General features: G+C 42.1%; 1 protein-coding gene across 5 annotated transcripts in view; it reads right to left on the reverse strand.

Annotated features, from left to right (window-relative positions):
- Positions 1–20,403, reverse strand: part of IQGAP2 (IQ motif containing GTPase activating protein 2) — a 132,147-nt gene that overhangs the window by 61,368 nt on the left and 50,376 nt on the right. For all 5 annotated transcript variants that reach the window (XM_076361611.1, XM_076361609.1, XM_076361612.1 and 2 more), the window contains exons 3-5: positions 5,102–5,258; positions 3,748–3,825; positions 1,871–1,947 (exon numbers count right to left, since the gene is read on the reverse strand). In XM_076361611.1, the coding sequence (XP_076217726.1) occupies positions 1,871–1,947; positions 3,748–3,825; positions 5,102–5,258 (312 nt within the window). The remainder of the gene's footprint in view (positions 1–1,870; positions 1,948–3,747; positions 3,826–5,101; positions 5,259–20,403) is intronic.

A 20,403-nucleotide genomic window follows, 5' to 3' on the forward strand; every position in this document is an offset into this window, starting at 1 on the left:
GACTGCTTTCAATGTAGGCTGTGTGCCATTCAATACTGACACTGGAGTTTGATTTGAAAGACTCCAGTGAAGGACTTACAACATGCATTTTAGGAAAAGACATGGAAATAAATGAAGCTCAACAGTTGTTTCTTCGATTCTTACACCCTGCATGGGATGCAGGCTCAGGGCCCTATACTTTTGTGGGAAAGCATCATACGTGAACGCTTTGCAGGCCTATTCCCCTTCAGTGTGGCATGACACATTTGGTAAGAAGTCCATTTCTAAAATAATAGCTTATAAGTACAGAGTTATAGCTTTGTGTTGATATGCAGCAAAGAAAAGTAATTTAAACAAGACAAACTTGAAAGTGAAAGCTGAGACAACACAGACGAATTCTGATATTGGCATAAATCTTGGGGCACGTCAAGGTGGAGAAAGGAAAACTTCTACCAAAGGGCAACCCATTGCAAAATCCAGTTCAACATGAAAAGAGCTATTGCCATTGCAACGATTAGGCAGGTCTTAAGAAGGTACCTAATGGATGGGCTTATTGTTCATGTAGCATTCAAATCCACAGTTGATAAAGTTCTCCTCCATACATGAGGAAGCAAATATCAGAAAACCTCATCGTGTTCTTCCACCTCCTGCAAAACGTCTGAGCCAGCCCATAACGTGGCCAGAGGGGCATGCAGCCCACTGTGTCAGCCTGAGCTGGTTAACATTAAAGCCCCATGCGTCCGCTTCAGGAAATCGCTTCAAGCTTACACAAGACACTTGCTGACAGAACAGACCACACCACTAAGTTTTAGGTGAGAGCCACCCCAGTCCTGGTGATACTGTCCAGTTAGTATTACACCAGGCATAATAATTTCGAGTGGCAACACTTGTCAAAGATGACAAAAAAAACCCCAAACAAACTAGGGCTACCAACTCTGAACACCTAGCATTCAAAAGAAATATGATGAACTTTGGTGGTATGCCCTGTTTATTGGCAGCGAGTGCACTTAGCAGAATGCAAGAGTGGGCACATCATTTCAAGGATTACATGTTAAAAAATTTCAGTTACAGCATGTATTGAATAGTTTCTGACCTATAGCCCTAGAGCAGCTGATGTGCCTTTGAACACCATTAGGAATGTAGAAGAGAGTTTGGGGCATAAGTTAATTATGTTCTCTGCAAGCCTAATACACAAGAAAGTAATGAAAGGAAAAGGTCTCCATGTGCAGGAAATGAGCTGGGAGAGCCACAAGAGGGAGGAGCTGTCTGCCCACACCACTGCCTCTCACACCAGGGACAGCATGAGGCAAACGTTCGTTACTTTTAGTGCTAAACATCAAGAAAATCCTTAAGGCAGGACATAAAAAAAAAATTAAGCTCTACCTTCAGTGGTGTGGTCAAAGCCTTCCTGACTTTACATTCAAAATCAAGTTGCTCAGAACTTCAAAGCTTGGAAAAATGTTAATTTTTACATTAATTACCTCAGAACACAGTAATTATTTGCTCTTTTTTTGGGACAGAAGGGTGTCAGTTCATCACCATTTTCACTCTGATCAGCACGTCTGCCCCATGGTTATACTAATATTATGCTAAGTTTTTGTTCATTTATTTGGATTCTGTTGCAGTATGTGTTTTGAAATGGTATGTGCACTTTGTGAGGGGGTGTACTCATTGAGAGGGATGTCTACACTAAATTCAATAGTCCTTCATTTCTATTTTGAAAATAATTTGCCCAATAGTCCTGACGAAGTTGGACTTTTGTCTCCAACTTTAGATTAATGAACTTGTAAATTCTGATAGATTTTGATATACTGGTTACCCCAAAGCCATTTCAAGACTTACACTCCTAGATTTGGCAGTTACTTTAACTTTTACTCCCATCACCAATTACCTTAGAGCGTGAATGCAATATATCATCCTAGGGATGTTTTTCCTATCATAGACATCTGTAGTCTCTGGATAAAAGATCTAAAAAACAAAGAACATGCAGTTAAAGATGACGACATATTACTGAGCAGAAAAGTAGCTAAAATGAGCTCTCTGCAGAACCATACCTTAAACTTATAGAAGTTCAGCTGTTACTTCTATACAGTTATGAATCAAGCCTCTTCTGATGTTATTTTAACTTTATCAGTAGTTTTCATAAGGAAGAGTTTAATAAAGCATAAAAGCTACTTAATAAAAGGGAAAAAAAGGGAGATAAGCAGACAGGATTTCAGCAAGATATTTAGAGTCCTTCGGCATGAGCCCAGCCAGTAGGGCTTGTCCTCCTACAGGCACCCAAAACCTGGGATGCAGTTACAATTTGCAAAGCCTCATTGCAAACCAAACCTATCAAGTATGATTTAAAAATGCAAAACTTGTAATTGCCAGCACCCCTAACTGTGTGGATACATCATTTACAGAGAAAGATATTCAGAGAGAGGAATATTAAGCAATTTAGCCAAAAAGTCACATCATAAGTTCCAATTCTGGTTCTACCACTAATTTGTTCCTGGCCTTGGTCCCAGTCACTAAACACTGTTTCTCCACAAAAGTAAAATAAAAGACTTAGCTAACTGTGAGTTGGCAGCGTCATTCCAGGCCAGGCTGGGCACTTGGGTCTGCGCCTTCCCACGGTTAATAGGACAAGACCAAGTAAGTCAGGAGCACAGTGCCCTCTTCATCGTTTGTTCACAACAGGTTTGGGAGGGAGACTCAGGAAAGCTTTTCACCATGACCATCCTCCGTAACAGAAGCAAAACCTTTCATAGGAGGGATGGCAGGGTGGAAATCAGCCAGCTGAATGGAGGACTCAAGTTGGGGGAGGAGGGGGGAAACCTGACCTGGGAGAGGCAGGACCCTCCTCACCTCTACTGCATTTCTGATGGCAGTCACAGGTACCCCTTTCTGCTTATGGGCACCTGCAGCAAATTAGCCTGCAGTGACCAGCCACTAGCCCCTGCAGTCCTTCAGGCAGCAGTCTGAACATCCCTGCTGTGCCCAATCGCACAGCACATGGGGTAGCGGCTCAGGCTGCCCCTACCCAGGCGTCCCAGGGCGGCTGCTGGGCAGCCTGGGCAAGGGAGTACTTGCCCCAGGATGTGTGTGGGTGCCAAAGTGTCCAAACAAGCAGAGTAGGTATTTCCACACAGTCCTTTCTTAAAGGATTTTCATCTGAAAAAGACTCACTGGTGCCCAGAAACAGCAGCAGAGAGGGGAGATGACAAGCGAAGACCCACAAAGAGGAAGATAAATATGAGAGGTGACCCAAGAAAGCAGCTGGTGGAAGAGGAGCAGCAGCATAGCCACGCAGACGCACTGGAGCGTGCAAGGACAGTCTGGAAACAGGGCAGAGGTAGGGAAACTGGGACGTACATTAAGAGGAAGAGGCAGAAAGAGACACAATGAGAGGTAGTAACCTAAAAGAAGCAAATACTTAAGTTTTCCATTGTAAAGCATATTCCTTTCAGGCCCCCACAGAGACTAGACTAGCAATAAGATATAGCTAAAACACTGCTATGCTATCGTCCCCACTTGTCTTCCCGCAGAAGCAGCACCCTGAGCATTTCCACCCACAGCATGCGTCCACAGCAGCCTCAGCCCACACACACCAGCAGCAGCACATAACTAACTGCCACTGCCACTGCTTTCAGCATCACCTTCTCTTCAGATTTGTTTCCTGAATTACCCCTACTGTAAACCGCTGTTTATGCTCAAGCAGATGAAAGGGGATCTCAGTGAGTCAGCGCCTTGAGCCAGTTTCTTTGCTAAAATTTAAAGGCTTACCTTCGGCAGACCAATGGACTCCATTGCTCTTAACCACTGCACAGTGTTGTCGGTGTGCCGAAAATGAAGGCCAGATCTCTATTGGAAACATAGAAGGAAAAGATGATAAAAATCACATAAAGCAAATTCTCTAATTATTGATCCTTCTGTTGCTTCCCAATTTTATATCCTGAAGTCAAGTTCAGGGAATTTTCCCTTGTTTGAACCTGGAGACCAAAGCGGCACAGCCGCAATCCTGCTAATGAAGCATCCTAACACATCAACAGCCCCACGTTGTCCAGCTCATTCTTTTATATAACATAAGCCAGATTTGTACCCATCTGGGTGGACTGTGACTGAAGTGGCCACTTGTACAGCCCTTCAGTAGCCTTTGGGAGTAAAGGCTGGCTGTCAAATACCAGGAACCACTACCTCCAAAATACAGAAGTTGTAACACTGCTCAGCACTACTGTGAAAGAGAGCAGATAAGGAGCTCTTAGTCACTCTTCAGATCTACCTGAATACCTGACCCTCCCTATAGCCTACGCAAGCAGCAGTTAAAAGAGCAAAGTAAGAAAGTTTGGTTTTTTTTTTTTTTAATTTTTAAAGAATCAGGATAAAGGGGGAAAAAGAAGGCCGAACTCAAGTTTTAGAGATTTTCAAGAGAAGCATTTAAATGTAACCAGGATTCTTAACCATGGTTCTGTCAACCATATGGGACCTAGAACAGCTTAATTTCTCAACTCTCGAACAACAGCCAGTGGTTACACCTTAAAAATATCCATTTCAAATTTTTTCTGCCTCCTCTACATGTTGAGATAATGCATTCCATGCAGTGGGACTACTGCATATGCATATTTATATTTCTGTATTATTGAGGAACTTGAAGTTAACGAACAGTTTGCACAGGTAGCAAGCTAAGCTTAATTACTGGTAGCTTGTTTTTTTGCTTCTCAGTGTTAAATTTGGTAAAATAAACACACAGATCTAATATGAAGTGAATGTCCTCCCATACAAAATGAGTAAAATTCGGAATAGTTATCAAGTTTAATCACTGAATTGCTTTTGGCTCCTATTCCTAATGAGAAATAATTGTATAAATGGTAAAGCTCATGTTCTCCCTGGAGCCAGAAGTGTAATTTGTTAAGCTTTAAAAACATTAAGTGACACTAACATAGTTTTTCTAAGGGTAAAACAGTTCTAACTTATCATGCTGGCTTCTTAGTGCTGTGTGTCTTCCATGTAGTCCCGACAGCCTTACGAAAGAGATGCAGAAAGTTAACCAACCACACTTAGATATCTTTAAGAGTTGGAAGACAGACACTACATTTATTTTTTTTTGCCTTGTCAGTGAGAGAACTGAAAAAGTTATTACCTTGTAGCGCGCCTGCTCCACATCGTAGATCTTTTTGTCTGACACCACGTTAGGGGCAAAGAATTTTGCAAGCTTGGCAAGGTAAACACCATTTCTTAAGCCTTCCTCCAGCTCCGTAGTTGGGGGCAGCTCTTCTTCCAAGCAGACCTCCATCCACCTACAGAGACATCATTTGAGAAACATTGTTATTTGTGATTTTAATAGAAATGACATCTTTCACCCACAACCATCATACTTTTAATGTCACTACCACAACATAATCATAATCAGTAAGAGAAAACAGCGCAGGCTAAGGAGAAAATTCTCGTATTCGTTCACGTGGCAGATTAAAATGACTAGAGAATCATATCTGCACTGTGTGGTCGTGATCCATCAATAACCAAACAACATGCTTTAATGTATACATCTCCTAGGGGGTCTAACTTATTTTGTGTTTTTACACACTCAGATCTTTTGAACAGCACTAGGCTTTTAAATAGATAGTAATTTAAGCTGAAACCAGAAGAAAACACAGAGTGCTGTGTATTATTGATGTTTGCATTTAAAAAACTCTGTGATAGCTATGCCAGGGCTGAACCCCAAGAGCATCAAGGACAGCAATGTGCTGGGCAAGGCTGGTTGCTGCAGCCAAGGTGCTCTGCAACCCAAGCTTGCAGCAATGCTCATCTTGGTACAGAGCACTCCCGTAGCTCATCCGCCTCCCGCAGCAGCTCTCCATGTTCACCTGAGACACATAGTGCCGGTGCTGGAGGAAGGAGTGAAGCTTTTTGTTGAAACAGCCCAAGGTACTTTATGCATTTGAGGTCTGCCTGGCAGTGAGTCGGCTGAAACACTCCCGCTGCCCATCAGGTGGAATGGCTTCTTGACAAACAGTGACTAAATCCTTCAAGGTGGTAAACCAGTTATGTTTTTGAGACTTAGATGTGATAGATACGGTACTAGATAGAAAACAGTAATTATTAAATACATAACCAGTTCAGAAGGCTAGTAACAGACATAAAACCATATTATCCAGTATGTTTATATTGAGTAGCGAAGAGAAACTGCTACCAAAGCACTCATGAAAAAGGTTAGCATCCTAATCACTGGACCAGAAGTTCCTTATATTGGTGGTCTAAGTGTTTTGGCCCTGTGATATTATTCTTATTTCTAGCAGCTAAATCACATTACAAGAGCTATAAATCTGGTTAGTTCTTTCCCAATATCTTTTTTTTTTTTGCTTAGGCAATCTCTGCTGTTGTTAGAAGGACATTAATACCATTACAAATGGACAAGAACAAAGCTGAAGACATTAGTTCGCTTTACTTACTGTCACTAAGGCAGCGGTGCTGTATGCTGCGTGAAACAGCATTACAAATCTAACATCACCTCCACAGGGGTGACTTCAGAAACCAGAAAGCTGGGATCCAAGTTGAAAATGAGCCAGTTTTTTCCCCACCATGAAGAAAAAAGCTCACTACATCATTTTATTTCACGTTAAAACTCAAGACAAATGACCAACTCCTTTACACTTTTGGATTTGTTACAGGACATATGAAAGTTGTTTCACTGAAGCACAGACTACCCAAATAGCTCTTCAGGAAACCACCAGCCATAAATCTGGGACGATATCACACAAAGCTGCATGGAGCGAGTGTCATTAGAACTGTAGTTTACAGTATAAAAGATGCTTTGGTGAGAAGAATCATATCTCTGACAAGTTTCCCTGCTCCGTCCTGTGTTGCGTGTTCACTTGTTACGGGTCCATGCCAAGGGTCCCAAAAGTCATCCTTATTAATGACATTTTATAGACTAAATAGATATACACACTAAGGTAAAACGTCACAACATTTGTCTTCTCCAAAACAGAGGGCAAGAAAGAAGAAAAAACAAAGAATGTATACTCCCAGCAAATGTGGGTTTCACCTGAGCCAGTTAGCCCTTTCTATAGAATTTAATTCCTAAAATGTGTCGTCTAGAAAAAGAGTTATATGGATAGCAGGAGGAGCTTGCTGAGCCACAGGAGGTATTCACCATGAGCTGAAGCTGACCCTGTTGTCCAATGGACCATCTCCAGTGAGATGAACCATATGCCCCCAGTGTAGCATTTGGTACCTTGCACTTGATCCTTTATGCTTCTAATTCTCAGTTTTCTTATGAAAACATTTTTCTGACATCTTCAGTCCAGGGCACAAAAAAAAAAAAGATTATATTGGAACTGTCTTTGAAGATACACATGTGCCCCCCAAAATTGCTTTTCTCCCTTCTGGTACAAAAATTTGCTACCTAGAGGCAACTTCCCCTGGCCCAAAACCAGCTGGCGCAGGAGCTCCCCCTAAAAGCCAGCCAAGCTCTGCTATTTGCCCTTCCATCACAAGCAGCTCTTCCTTGGGCTTTCCTTCACCATACAACTGAGGTTCACCAGCAGAAAGAGCTCCATGTGTCAGCACTAGCCCAGGTATTACATTTAACAGCCTTATAGTTGAATGTCCATTAGCAAGGCATCACTTAGTGCTAAGAAAGAAGGGCTAATAGCAACCTGGGCACGGAGAGAACAGCAGCCTTCAGAGCAGGTCTAGGTTATAATTTATAACCCTTCAAATTCCTGTTCTTGTGGCACGAAGAGCTTGCTATTCATAACCTGCTGCTGATTTTGGGAGGCAGAGGAAAGGATGCATTTGGGTGGATTGGGTCTGGTTTCATAAAAGGGTCCATATAAAATTGAATCATTCCTCAAGCTCTAAATGAGATGCTGATCCAAGGTGAAGCTATTCCTCAGCTTTTCAAACCTCCTGTTATTCAACAACAGCAAAACTGGTTTGGATTTGTTTCCAGCATGGCAAAGAGCCTTTGAGATTAATCTGGAACCATACTGTCCTGGACAGGGAGGCTACCCTGTCTAGTGGGTAAATGCAATACACTGAGGAACAAACAGGAAACAGTATGAGGAAGCAAAGAAACCAGAAGGAAGAAAAAAAAAAAGGGGTAATGAAGAATACGGTTGTCAATCCAACAAGTCCAGATAAACATACAAGCAAACAAGTCTCATAGAAGGAGAATGTTAGTAACTCAGTGGAAAAAAGGAAAAAAAAAACCCATAGAGAGAAGTAAATGGAGCACACCTGAAAGATGCAGTCACAGGTCTGCAATAGGGCAACTGTAACTTACAGCTTTTAGGAATCAGTCTCCAAGACTGAGAACACACCTACAGCTGTATTACATGTAAGAGAGGTTTTACCAATGTCTGGAGTTGCAGAACTTAGCTACAACAAGATCTACTGTGAAAGGATTTACTCCATTTTGCACATGTTTAATCAGAGGAAGGAAAAGCCTCAGCATTTGCATGAAATCCTGCAAATATACAAACAACCTTGTAAGTTTTAGTTAGCAAACAGCTGCCCAACTCTGTTACTCTCTCTCCTAGAATTTATTGAGACATCTGTACCACTTTTCTCCCCAATGCTTGCAATTACAGTAGTTTTGTTCCCTTTACACTGATTCAGTTAAAAGGGAATTGTGGTTTTAAACAGAAAGAAGCATTACTTCAAGGTTGTGAGGTTCTGCTTTTTAAGACACAGTTCGGTGAGTTTATGAAAGTTATTACATGACCTGGTGCCGACAGCAGGAGTAGACTGGACTGAAAAAAACAGAATCTTTCTACTTCTGTTTCTTTATGTGAAAGAGAGAATGTCCACCTGACAATAAGGATTTATAGGTGCCTTTGGAGCAATTTATTTTTCTTCGGGGCTAAAAAAGCAGCATTGCCTTTGGCTCGCCCACTGTTTTCCTGAGCACACAGTATTGCAGCGTCAGCACCAGATTTAAGTCTGTTGCAGAAACTGTTCCCCACAAAAACTAGTTAATACCATGGCTAATACAAGAGGAAGGGCCTATAACTGAACGTTAGATAGTATGTTTTTCTTCAATATGAACCTTGTGGAATAAGACTGTTATAGCTATCAAATGTGCGTGTGCATTTCTGCCATTTCTTTTTCTACAATGCAATCCCATAACTAAAACGGTGTTTTTAACAACCTTAACTTACTGACAGATGCATGCCATGAAAATCTGCCACAAATGGCAGAAAAAAAAAAAAAAAAATGGTGAATGTGATGATTGACTTGGTCACTCACTACAGCTAAACCCAAGCCCCACTCCATGGTGGAGGGACAAAAGGCAATCTCAAGAAGCAGACCAAAACATGCAACATCCCTGAAGTCCTGGGTAGCACCATCAAAAATTAGCAATCATTAGAACAGCCCTGTAGAGCTACCCACACCAGTTTCAGGTCTTATCATTTGGCTTCAAACATGTGAAAACAGATGTTTTCCTGAAGAGAGATACTTGGGATCATATACCAGTATGCATAAATACAGCCTGCGTTTATTTTCGTAACACTGCAGTACTTGCCAACACAGAAACTGCCTTTTGATTTGCCTTAGACAAAAACCCAAACCCAGACCTGACCAATGGAAATAAATCTCCAAAACTTTAATTCCAGTACATAGTACTGGAAAGCCTGCCAGGAATGAGTATTGAGGTACAGTTTCCTTTTGCTTTGCTCAGTTCTGTTTTGACTCTTGGCAATCCAAGGCAGAGCGGTTCAGCTGTGAATTTCTGGCAAAATAACAATGATGACTTCTGTGCCAGACCCACAAGCAGTAAACATCATGCTGCTCACCAAGAGATTCCAGTTTCCACATTTGACCACGCAAAACAGCAGCAGTATAAGGAGCTCAGGCTTGCACTTTAAAAGCAAAAGAAATCCTGAATCTCGTTCAAGGCAAGGGTCAAGGGAACTGGAAGCACCAGCGCTGCACTGTGAACTTCACCAGTTATGAAGTTGTCATTGACAGTCGATGTGATCAGCAAAGCACACGCTGCTAGCAGGCTAAGGGACTGGAAATGCTGGAGCCAGTGTTCAGCAGAGAAGAGAGAATATGTTGTATAACCCACCCAAAGCCCATCACATTTGGCACACACTGGCTATTGCAGCAAAATTTATACTTGTGCTGCCCTGTCCTTTTGGATTTATGTTGCAAGATGCAGATCCAAGGGCACCATGTTTTCACCTCCTGGGAAGCAGACCATTGGAGAAGCAAAGACAGGACTCCAGAGCCAAAGAACTCGGAACACTGGATGCCACTATGAAAAAAGGTGTAGTAAAGACAAGGTAAAGATAAGTTACCACCCATTTACTACCTCCCTGGCTCACAACCACAGCCGTTCAGTCTGGTTCAGCACACACACACTGTGAGGAAGTGAAACAGACTCTTGACCTAGAGATTACAATACAGCCATCTCATTCCAAACAAAGGGTGAAAAAATCTTGTTGCTAGAAAATAAGAGTAACAACAATCAGTCCCAAAGCAAAATGATAGATTCTAGCTTTAAATGTCTGTGAAATGGTGGGATTATTTTTTAAGTCAAAACCTTTATCTGAAGATACTTAGAAATATAGAGTTCCACATTATTATGTCTCTAGTTTCTGAATCTAAAGATTTGTTAAGAAATATCAGCTCTTAACTCTCCATTTGCTTTTACTTTTTTAAACACAAAAAAGAGATTTATTTCCACCAACAGTCCCATAAATATTGCTTTAAAAAGGAGGGTGAGAGCAGCAGAAGCAAGCTAGGTGTATTGCTTGGCTGAGCAGGAGTGGTGGTGGTGGCATTAGATTTGTTTATAAGGAACAACTGTGTGTTAACTTTGGAATTTGTTCTCATTTGTTCTCAGTCTATTTGGAATAGACTGCAAGCTTTAGCATGATACTTTTCCTAAACCAGAAACCCTAGAAAAAAGTTATTTCACAAACAGCCACATGCTATTTCCAGAGCAAAAGCATGCAAAGCTTCCATGAAAACAGATACAGACAATTTGAATACCATCACAGCAAGAAGTTCTATAAAAAAACTACACAACCTTGGAGGCTCCACTTAGAGGCTGTGGAGAGCAGTGACAGAGCAGGCAGCTGAGAAAACTACTTTCTTCAGACCTTTTTTCTCACATTCTGGTACATTCAGCCCCAAATCTTCCTTACAGTTGGGAGCCTTGGCTCAAGTTAGAGCTACAGCCCTCTGCTGCCAACTTACTCCTCGAGCCAGACATGCTAGAAACGTGGTCTTCTAAATTTGAGGCTCTAGATTCATACTCCAGTGACAGTCTCTACTGAATCTCAAGTTTTATCCATCCTAAAACCATACTTTGCCTGAAAGAAGACAACATTTTGTGATCATGGGTCACTGGAGAAGTGTGGGGAAGCAAGGCATGACCCAGGTCATTCCAGTCACCACTTCTCTTATGTTGCATACGAGAAGTCACATGAAGATAGCATCGTGGAGGACACTGACTCACTTGGCTACACAAGATCTCAGAACTTCAGCACATAAAATGAGTGTCAAATCCTTTAGCAAGAGATTTTGCTCTAATTGTAGTGCTCTAATTTTTTACCCTTCCATAACTCAGTTCAAATTTGAAGTGGCAGATCTCTGGGTCTCCAGCTAGTGTTAGATTTAGCAGCATCTCAACTTATTTTTATGATTATGATTTCACCAGAGAGGATACTGACTTTCAGGAAGAGCTACACTGAAAACTATGAAACATTCATGTACGGATTCTTTGTGCATAAGTATTAAAATAATACAGATCTCACTGCGCATTACTGCATTTTGTTGAGTTGTGCACACCTGCGTGAAGTTTGCTGCAACATTCATTCCCCTGATCAAAGCTCTTCTGATGCACTTCATGCTCAATTTAGATGAGTAGAAGTGAGCAGCAGTGACGACTTGCCTGCCCCATACAGCGCACTAAACCAGCAATAAATCATTTCAGCAACATTTTTCCACACCAGATTTCTGCTGCCATGGCAACACTGCCTTATTTACAAAATAACCTTAAAGGTGTTATAAAATTCTGATTCACAAGATGGCAGCACAGACACTATTTGTTGTTTTAATCTGTTTTATTCCAGCCATCCCTTAATGTGGGTTAATCAGTGATTAGAGTCCACAAGGCAAGGTGCTGCTCAGGAAACCCGCTCTGGAGCCCCAGCACGGCCCCGCGGCTTGTCGCAGGCTGCTGGGAACCCGGCAGCAGCCAAGTCCTGTTTACTCAGCACTTCTAGGGCAGGGGAAAAAAATAGTTAGAGATTCTCCAGCAACACCCCTCCAGGCAACAGCAGCACACGCCCCTGGGTTACGCGCCTGGGTTTCACGACAGGCCCCCAACCTTTGCAATCAGAACAGGCTTTGTTTTGCTGTCTTCTCTGTTTGCAGAGACATTAAGATTTAGCACCGGGTATCAACCACAAACGCGACAACTGCTCTGCGAGATAACGTGCTGAGCGGGGCCAACGCTAACAAAGCCCAGGCTGGTGGTCACAGGGATGCCTCATCTTATCCCCCTGCTCTTGGCCTGGCTCCAAGCTGCCAGCAGCTGGGGACAAATGCTGAAGAGGCAGGAGAGAAAGCGGTACTGGGAAGGGAACTCACCACACTGGTGGAGGCTGAGCAGCCACAGCGAGTATTTCTCCCTAAGAAACCTCACCTAATTCTTCTCAGCAGAAAGAACAGTACCCAACAGGTTACCTGAGCAAATGAGGTGGAAATACTAAGTCAGTGTTGAAATGTCTCAGGGGGAAAAAGTATCTGGGAAAAGTGTGGGCTGAAGTATCCCTTTTTACAGGAGGAATTGGTTTTTCATTTGGATGAAAAGGCGAAAAAGGATGAATCGGTCCTCTCTTAAAAACCTTGTAAACTCTGTGCGACTAAGTTAACACAGTTCAGATTGACATGAATTACCCGGCTGCAGAGTCTAGACCTGTTTTAACAGTCCTCTCTCCAACGGGCAGCAGAGACCAGAGGCAGAAACACAAACCTTTCCCTGTGTTACTCTGGCAGTGGTGGCTCAGTGGCCTCTGGAAAGCATAATTTCAGGCAGATGACATACTCAAACCACTAATGAAATTTCAGGTAGTGCAGACACAAGCTCCATAGCAAGTCCCACATGCAAACACAAAGGGTCTCCCTCCAACCCTACAAATCAAATAATGTTTTTATCTGAAAAGGAGGGAAGCTAAATTTGGCATGTGAATTTATCTTCATCAAAAACTTAGTATTTTGCCAGTCTGTATAGACACTGATTTGATAAACAGAAGCAGACACAGCAATAAAAGCATTTTTATACAATACACCATTTGTTGGTGTGGAAATGTTGCAAAACAAGTTATTCCCCCAAACACACAATGTTTGCCTTAGAAAAACACTGTGATTGCAAACTCCAAGACTATAGTTTAGGCTTGCACATTATACTGTCTTGCTACATGCTACTGCAGTTTGCTTTGCTCTATTATGTCTTCTACAGCTGCGGTATGGTAATACAGTTTAAGGCACCTTTTAAAAAAACCCGGCATATGGTATTTCAGATTTACCAGTTTAAAGGGTTCTGGCCTGGCATAATTTAATACTCTTCCAAGCAACTCACGTGAGCAGAAGAGTAGCAGAAGATACGTGTCCTTGGCAAGCCACAAAAATGTTACAGTAAAATAACCAATAATGGGTCCTTCAGATAACCTTCACACTTCTGTCATGCAATAGCCCTTCTAATCTTAAGTCACAGTTACAGTAAGCCTTTACACAAAGTCTACACCCTGCCACAGCAGTAATTACTATCCAAATCCATAGAAAACAGAGCTGTAGTCTCTACAAAGTCATCTATCCAACAGTGACTTTGATGAAGCTACTACTAAAGCTAAACTAAACCTGTCCATCAGGGAACCTGCATCTTCAGTTCACCCTCTCCCAAACTCCAGTGCATCACCAGATGTGCTGTTTCTAGCAGCTGTCAAGCTAGCCACACATGGAAGGACAGCTAAAGAAACATCAAAACAACACAGTCATTTTTACATCGAGATCTGGTATTTTATGGTTTTGCCACTCGCACTGCACAGTGCCTTCCATGCAAGTATTAGTCCTCAGCTGTCCAGAGGGATACGCTATTACCTTTCTTTGCAGGTAAGATGACAGGCATAAACATTACCACCATGGCTATAACAGACACACTTTTCTAGGGTAGGAAAGTGACCCAGCAAAGTACCTCCAATGTAGATTCAGCATAAAAGCTTGTACATTGTGTGGGTGTTAAAGCCAAGTCCATGATTAAAGACCAGCAGCAGAAAGAGACACAGCTGTACCTGCAGACTTGCATATTTACTTGGCGACTGATGCAGCTGGGTCAGCAGAAACCCCCAAAGGAGGTGCAGACTAAAGAGTATGTCAAGGCCATACAGGAGACCTATGGCAGAGCAAGAAGCCAAACTCAAGCATGGCAGGATGCAGGGTGCTGTTCTGACTCCTTGACCAGTTCAAGTCCACTGGATCAGATTCAGGTATTTATATTTTACTGTCTAACATCTGACAAAGGTTACTTTTGCGAAAGCAACTAGCAGCAAGTATGCAGGTATAGAAACCACAAAGAGGACCCAAGAAGTACAGCTACTAGACAGGCAGCTGGGACTCTTAAAGAAAGGTGCAGGACAGCAGCCAAGTAAGAATTAAAAGACATGGATGAGAGAACAAGATGTTAAAGAAATTAAAAGACTGAAAGATCCAGCTTGTGAAATGCTGAACTGTTGTTAAAAGTATTTAAGTTATGTAAACACTGCAAAACAGCAACAAGAGGGAGTTTGCAAAGTTTAAACTTTGTCCCACGTCAAAAAGAAACACAAGACAGAGGAACAAAGTTAAAACCAAAGTATTTAGGTGAGAAACTCCATGCACAGCGCCTACAGTTACTTTTTTCTGTTTTCTTCTTCCCATGGTTATGCAAGCAAGGCTCTCCTCCCTCATTTTCACTTTCAGTGGCTGGAAAAGACAGTACTCCCCTACCTACTCAATAACAATCCATAAAGTTTTGAGAAGCATATGCATACAAGTTAGGCCTGCAGTAGATGAGAAAAATGTAGGCAGCAGTGTAACAGCATTTAATAATCTGCAAAGAAATGAAACCCCAAGAAATTAATGGTATTGCTTTATACTGGTGAAGATAAGCAGCCTTTCCATGACAAAAACAACAAAAAAATTCACAAGTGCTCTGCAGCCTGACCTTTATCACCAGAACATAAACTAAGAATTGTTGAACAAAGCTTTGGATCCTCCAGGACCATATCATTATCCCAGTTTCAAAACTACATACTGTTTTCTACAGAGAGCTGAGGCAGCCAGTTAACGCTGATTTACACTAAGGGCGATCTCCAAAATTTCTATACAATATGTAGATACGAGCTCTTGGTGAAGACCTGGCCACAATTTTGTCAGTGCAAGTTGGAATTTTTATTGAGGACATATGACTACAAGCTGCATAAAACAGTCACAGGCATCTCAAACACATCTTTCTAGACAGTATTTAAGAGTCAGGAATAAAACCATTCCTTTAAGAAAATGAACCTGAGAAACTAAGTGTTAGAACAAGCTGATTTAGCTGCAAAACTCTAAAATCTTCCCTTAGAACAGTTTATAGGTAGCTTAGGTAGCAATAGGACAGACTGAAAGTGAAGCAGTAGTTTGAAAACTGGGCCAGGAAGAAAAAACTGATTGCGATCAGTATGGTAAAAATTTAACAGTGTAATTAATAGTATCTCATGCAACAAATACCAGGTGTCTGGTGACAGCACTTCAGTTTAAGGGTTTTGAGATCACCATTCCCAACATCTGTGCACACAAGACAATCTCATCTCCGAGAACAAACAGTGAAATATCCCTATCAATCTGAGCAATCACCAAGTGATAAAAATCTACTGTCTATGCCCCAGTATTCAGGTTACTTAAGACAGTAAGAGAGGTTCAAGAAATACTTAATCAGCCAAGAGCCTGCCAGTCACTAGACAAGGTATTAGGCACTAGCAAGCGTGAGCTACCAGGACACCACTTGATTCAAAGGCAACAAACAGGTGAATGGTACATCAGGTCTGGCTTATGGCACCTAGCACCAACCAAGAACCCCACTGCCACATGACTTAAAGTACCAGTGCATAAAAATATTTTCTTCTATCCTGGAAAAAAAAAAAAAGTGTTTTTCAATCATTTGAATGGGCAAACCAGCTGTCAGCATCTATGTCATCGGCTGACTCCCCCAAGCCAGCCCACATGCTCTGCCTAACTCACCCTGTAACACAACCACCGCTCATCCACGGCTGACCCAGGCTCTGCTGCCCTGTAACACCATTCCCACTGCGGCTACCACTCAGGGCAAGCCATGAATGCCTCTGGATACTCAGTGTCATCACATCAACCACCAGCAGAAAAGCAAAAAGGCAGGCAACTCCTTGCCAGTGGTACCCCAAGACAATAGCATTGCACACAGCAGCTGCACAACCCCAGCCAGAATGCTATAGCCATTACTGGTGACCCCGTTTAAACACAAGATGACATATGCATGAAAAGTCTTATTAAACCCACTTTTGGATGTTGAAGACTACTTATGGGAAACCTCAGTGGTTTACGGGAAGTGGCAAATGTAAAACAAAGTGCTCCTTTGTTTCCTTGTTCATGCATGAAGAGGAAATAAAAATGGAAGAAATTTAAAATCAGAAGGAAAAACTTGACAAGTTTTAGAGACAGACTAAAACTAGTTATGGAGCTCATGTACTACAACAGCTGTGTTTCCAGAAAGACTTCAGCTTGCTCTAACCCTCTAGCAAAACTTTAGGTGCACAAACCCTAGAGAATGGTTTGCCCAACTTCTATAGAAGTCGTTTCTCTGAAAAACAAAAACTACAGAGAAGCTCAATGGAAACAAAGCTGGTGCAAACTGCTTCAACTAACACAGTGCTTCTATTTGGAAACACTCCTGTACCACCTCCCCCAAGATCTCCCAGTTCTTTCAGATACAGGAATTAATGTAAAAACCTCTGTATTAGAAGACAGAGGTAGCGCCAGTCATTTTTATTTTGAAATCACCAAAATGAAACACAGGACAGGCACCCAGGCATCTTGATCAGCCCCCTTTCCTTAGAAAACTGATTTTTAGGCTGGTAAAGCTCGCTTTACTATTGCCACAAAAAGATTACTTCATCTTAAAAAGGCATAAGGGGCTACCATGCAATTTCACGTTAAAAAGATGACACATTACTATTATACTGAGACTCCTCCAAAGATACTTAGTACCACTGCGTTTACTGAAGTGGAAATTAATAAGACAAGAGAGAACAAACATTAAAATGCTTTACAGGAGCACTCTCTTGATTTTCTTAATAAACAGCAGTTAACTCAGTCTCTGAACTGCGGTCAGCCAACAATTTAACACAGAAAAAAAAAAAATCCCCTACACTGATGAACTTGAACCAAAAGATATTTTAAGTCAATTTACCTCACTGCCAAGCCTATTAATGACCTAGATACTTCCATCAAGTTAATCAGCAAACCATCACAGCTTGTTAACTCTCAGCCCTACACTAAGACCTAAGTGACTTAGGTTGCTATTTTGACCTGCAAATTTGTTCCTCCTTTTTCTCTTCCCATTTCTCCACACTTTATCCCAAATGAGTACAGTGCCTGCACAGTGCTAATCATAGAGGCTGGGAAGATGCTGCTGCAGTTACAGCCCAAAGCCACAGAACCCTAAGAACTGGATCCCACTTCCCCTTATCATTTGTAGGGCATGTTTTTGTATGGTTTTAGGAGGGGTTGCGTATTTTGAGCTACTGGTAGTTGCAGCCTGCAAAGCCTGAGTGTCGTGGGTAGTATGAGTTCTCCTGTAAAAGAGGGCCACAGAGATGCTACTAGCTTTCACAGCAATCTCCTCTGCAGCATGCTGAAAGTTTAGCCGAGAATATTAAAAAAACCAATACAAATAACTAATACACCAGCCTGCGGGGTGGCAGGCAATGCGGTGATGGAGAGCGTGGAGACACTAGTCATACACCAGTGCTGGGAAAGCAACTGCCACAAGGGAGAGGAAGAAGAGTGCAACCGTCACTGTGCCACACCGTTCCTGTCAACAAGAGAAATGGGCAGGAAGAGCCGACCACAGCAGCAGCCAGATAAGGGGGACCAGCAGAATGGACGCCAGGATAGCAAGATTTACAGTGGGGAAGAGAAAGCCCGGTAGACAATGTTGACAGAGGTCTAAAAGGGGGTGTGGAGGGATGGTGTCCCTTAGCCCAGGTCAAGAACAAGGTGCAGCAGTACCCCAGCAAAAGGAAGATGTGCCCAACTGTAAGGAATGCACAAGATCCATGCAGTCAGGTCAACTCAACTGGTATTATCAGAATTCTGGACATGAGCACTGGAAGAGGTGCTTGACCACGGGAGGGGAGTTGCCTGTGGTCACAGCAGATTTTGCTGAAACACTGAATCTAAAATTACTCAAGAAATTCTTACGAAAAAAGAGGGAAGAGCCCAAAAGAGAGCATTGGAGTATGTGCACAATTACACTAGCAGATACAACTTGAAACTAAGGAATACACAGTTCTAACTCTGACACAGAGCGCCTTCATCCTTAGACATTTGCCTTCATCTAAGATTTAAAAAGTATGTCTTGCAGAACTTCTGCATGCTTCCTTTGATACCCAGCCAAATCCTTAAACAGCATATTTTACTTCAGCTTTCCATATGAAGATGCAACATAATCAAAATGTCGCCACACTCTTCCTCCTCAGGAAAATAATATGTATATTCAAAGAAAATTAACAGCCCAGTTGCTCCTAATTTTGAACATGAGCATTATATCCTAAAACTGCATTTCAGGAGTGCAAATGTTCTTGCAATGAAATGAAAAGCCCAGCTGAAGCCCCATATCTACAGATGCAGATTTTTGCTGTGCAGAGATGCAAGTCATTTTTTCTCACTAGGCTGCAAAAACACCCAAAGACTCTGACGACAACAACTTCCCTCTACTTCAAATGAAAAAAGGGAATGAGCATGGTCCTCTTGCCATTCTTGCTCCCTCATAACAGAGTCAGCCACTAAAACTTCAGCTGCTTCTAGTACCAGCTTACAAGCAGGAGACATTTCTGGAGACAGCCATGTCCAAGTTGCTTAGATTGGTGGTGCGTTTTCATTACCACACTACAGTAATGGGAGTTTCTCCAAAGTGGAAAAGCAGATCTCCATCTGGTTGCCAAGTCATATCTCGCCCAAAGGCAGTGACCCCATCTCCCATGGCATCAAGTTCTCAAACAAACCAAACCTTTGCAACAGAATCCAAACTTATAATTAAGCGTTCAGCTACTTTCAACATATTTGCTATCGGAGGACTGTAGGTTTATGCTAGGTCCAGTCCCTTGAAATTCAAAAACTGTGTTCAGAAGATACCTGCATGTGTCCTTCCTTGTACCCCCTCACCCCAACACCACATATAGATGAAGCCCTACTGAGATTATGCAGTAAACAAAACCGTATGTCAGGTGTTATGGATCTGTCAGAAGTAGGCTTCTCATGAAGGGAACTAATAAACATTCATACAGAAGAAAGCAAAACCAGCACTACCAAATTCTTGAAGGTAACCTGAAAATCTAGCATCTAGGTGGGAAGGATGTTTATAGATACACACATATAGACATTTGAGGAACTCTGATGCCAACACACAAGACAAGTATTGAGGCATGGCAGTCAAGCAAAGCTAGTAGCTGGGCAAAGGGCATTCAAGAGCTGAGCAAACCCCAAGTGTTGCCCACCCAGTGGCTCAACATCTATCACTCATACTATACCTCTGCTGAGCACTGCTGTGAGGAGCAGGCAGACCACAAGGACATCCAGGTGACAGTTTAAGGTGGGGGGCAGAGGAAGCATATGAAAGTAAAAAAAAAAAACCAAAACCAAAAACCCATACATCCAACCTAATGAGCCAGATGGGGATGGGAAATAAGTAGGCTAGATGAGATGTGCACAGCTCCTACCTGAGCGGCAAGTTTGACAAACTCACTTAATAGCTACTGGAAACCAAAGTATTTAACAGCAACTGTTTTTCCACTAATACTCTTATAGCTTATGTTGTTATTCAACAAGTGTAAGTTATGTTTATGCACAGTAACAGACAGTGAACCTGGCATTGAGAGAAATCCCAGACTAATTCTTTGTCCATCAACTGATCGCTACAAGTACGTAGTCTTTACTCCTCTTAGCTCTACTGAAAAATAGCAGAACGTGCCCAGCATACACACAGCATAATGTCCTAACTCTAAGATATCCCCCTTGCTCAGACAAAGAGCTGGAAATTATTCTTTTCTAGATATCTGCACAAAAGTGCTTTGTGTTCAGTATGGCTGGCCAGGGAAAAAGGGTAAGCACTTATCCTTCAGAAAGGTTTTTTTCTTTGCCAATTGATTC

Source organism: Aptenodytes patagonicus, chromosome Z (assembly GCF_965638725.1).
Source record: "Aptenodytes patagonicus chromosome Z, bAptPat1.pri.cur, whole genome shotgun sequence".
In the NCBI taxonomy this organism is placed as follows: domain Eukaryota; kingdom Metazoa; phylum Chordata; class Aves; order Sphenisciformes; family Spheniscidae; genus Aptenodytes; species Aptenodytes patagonicus.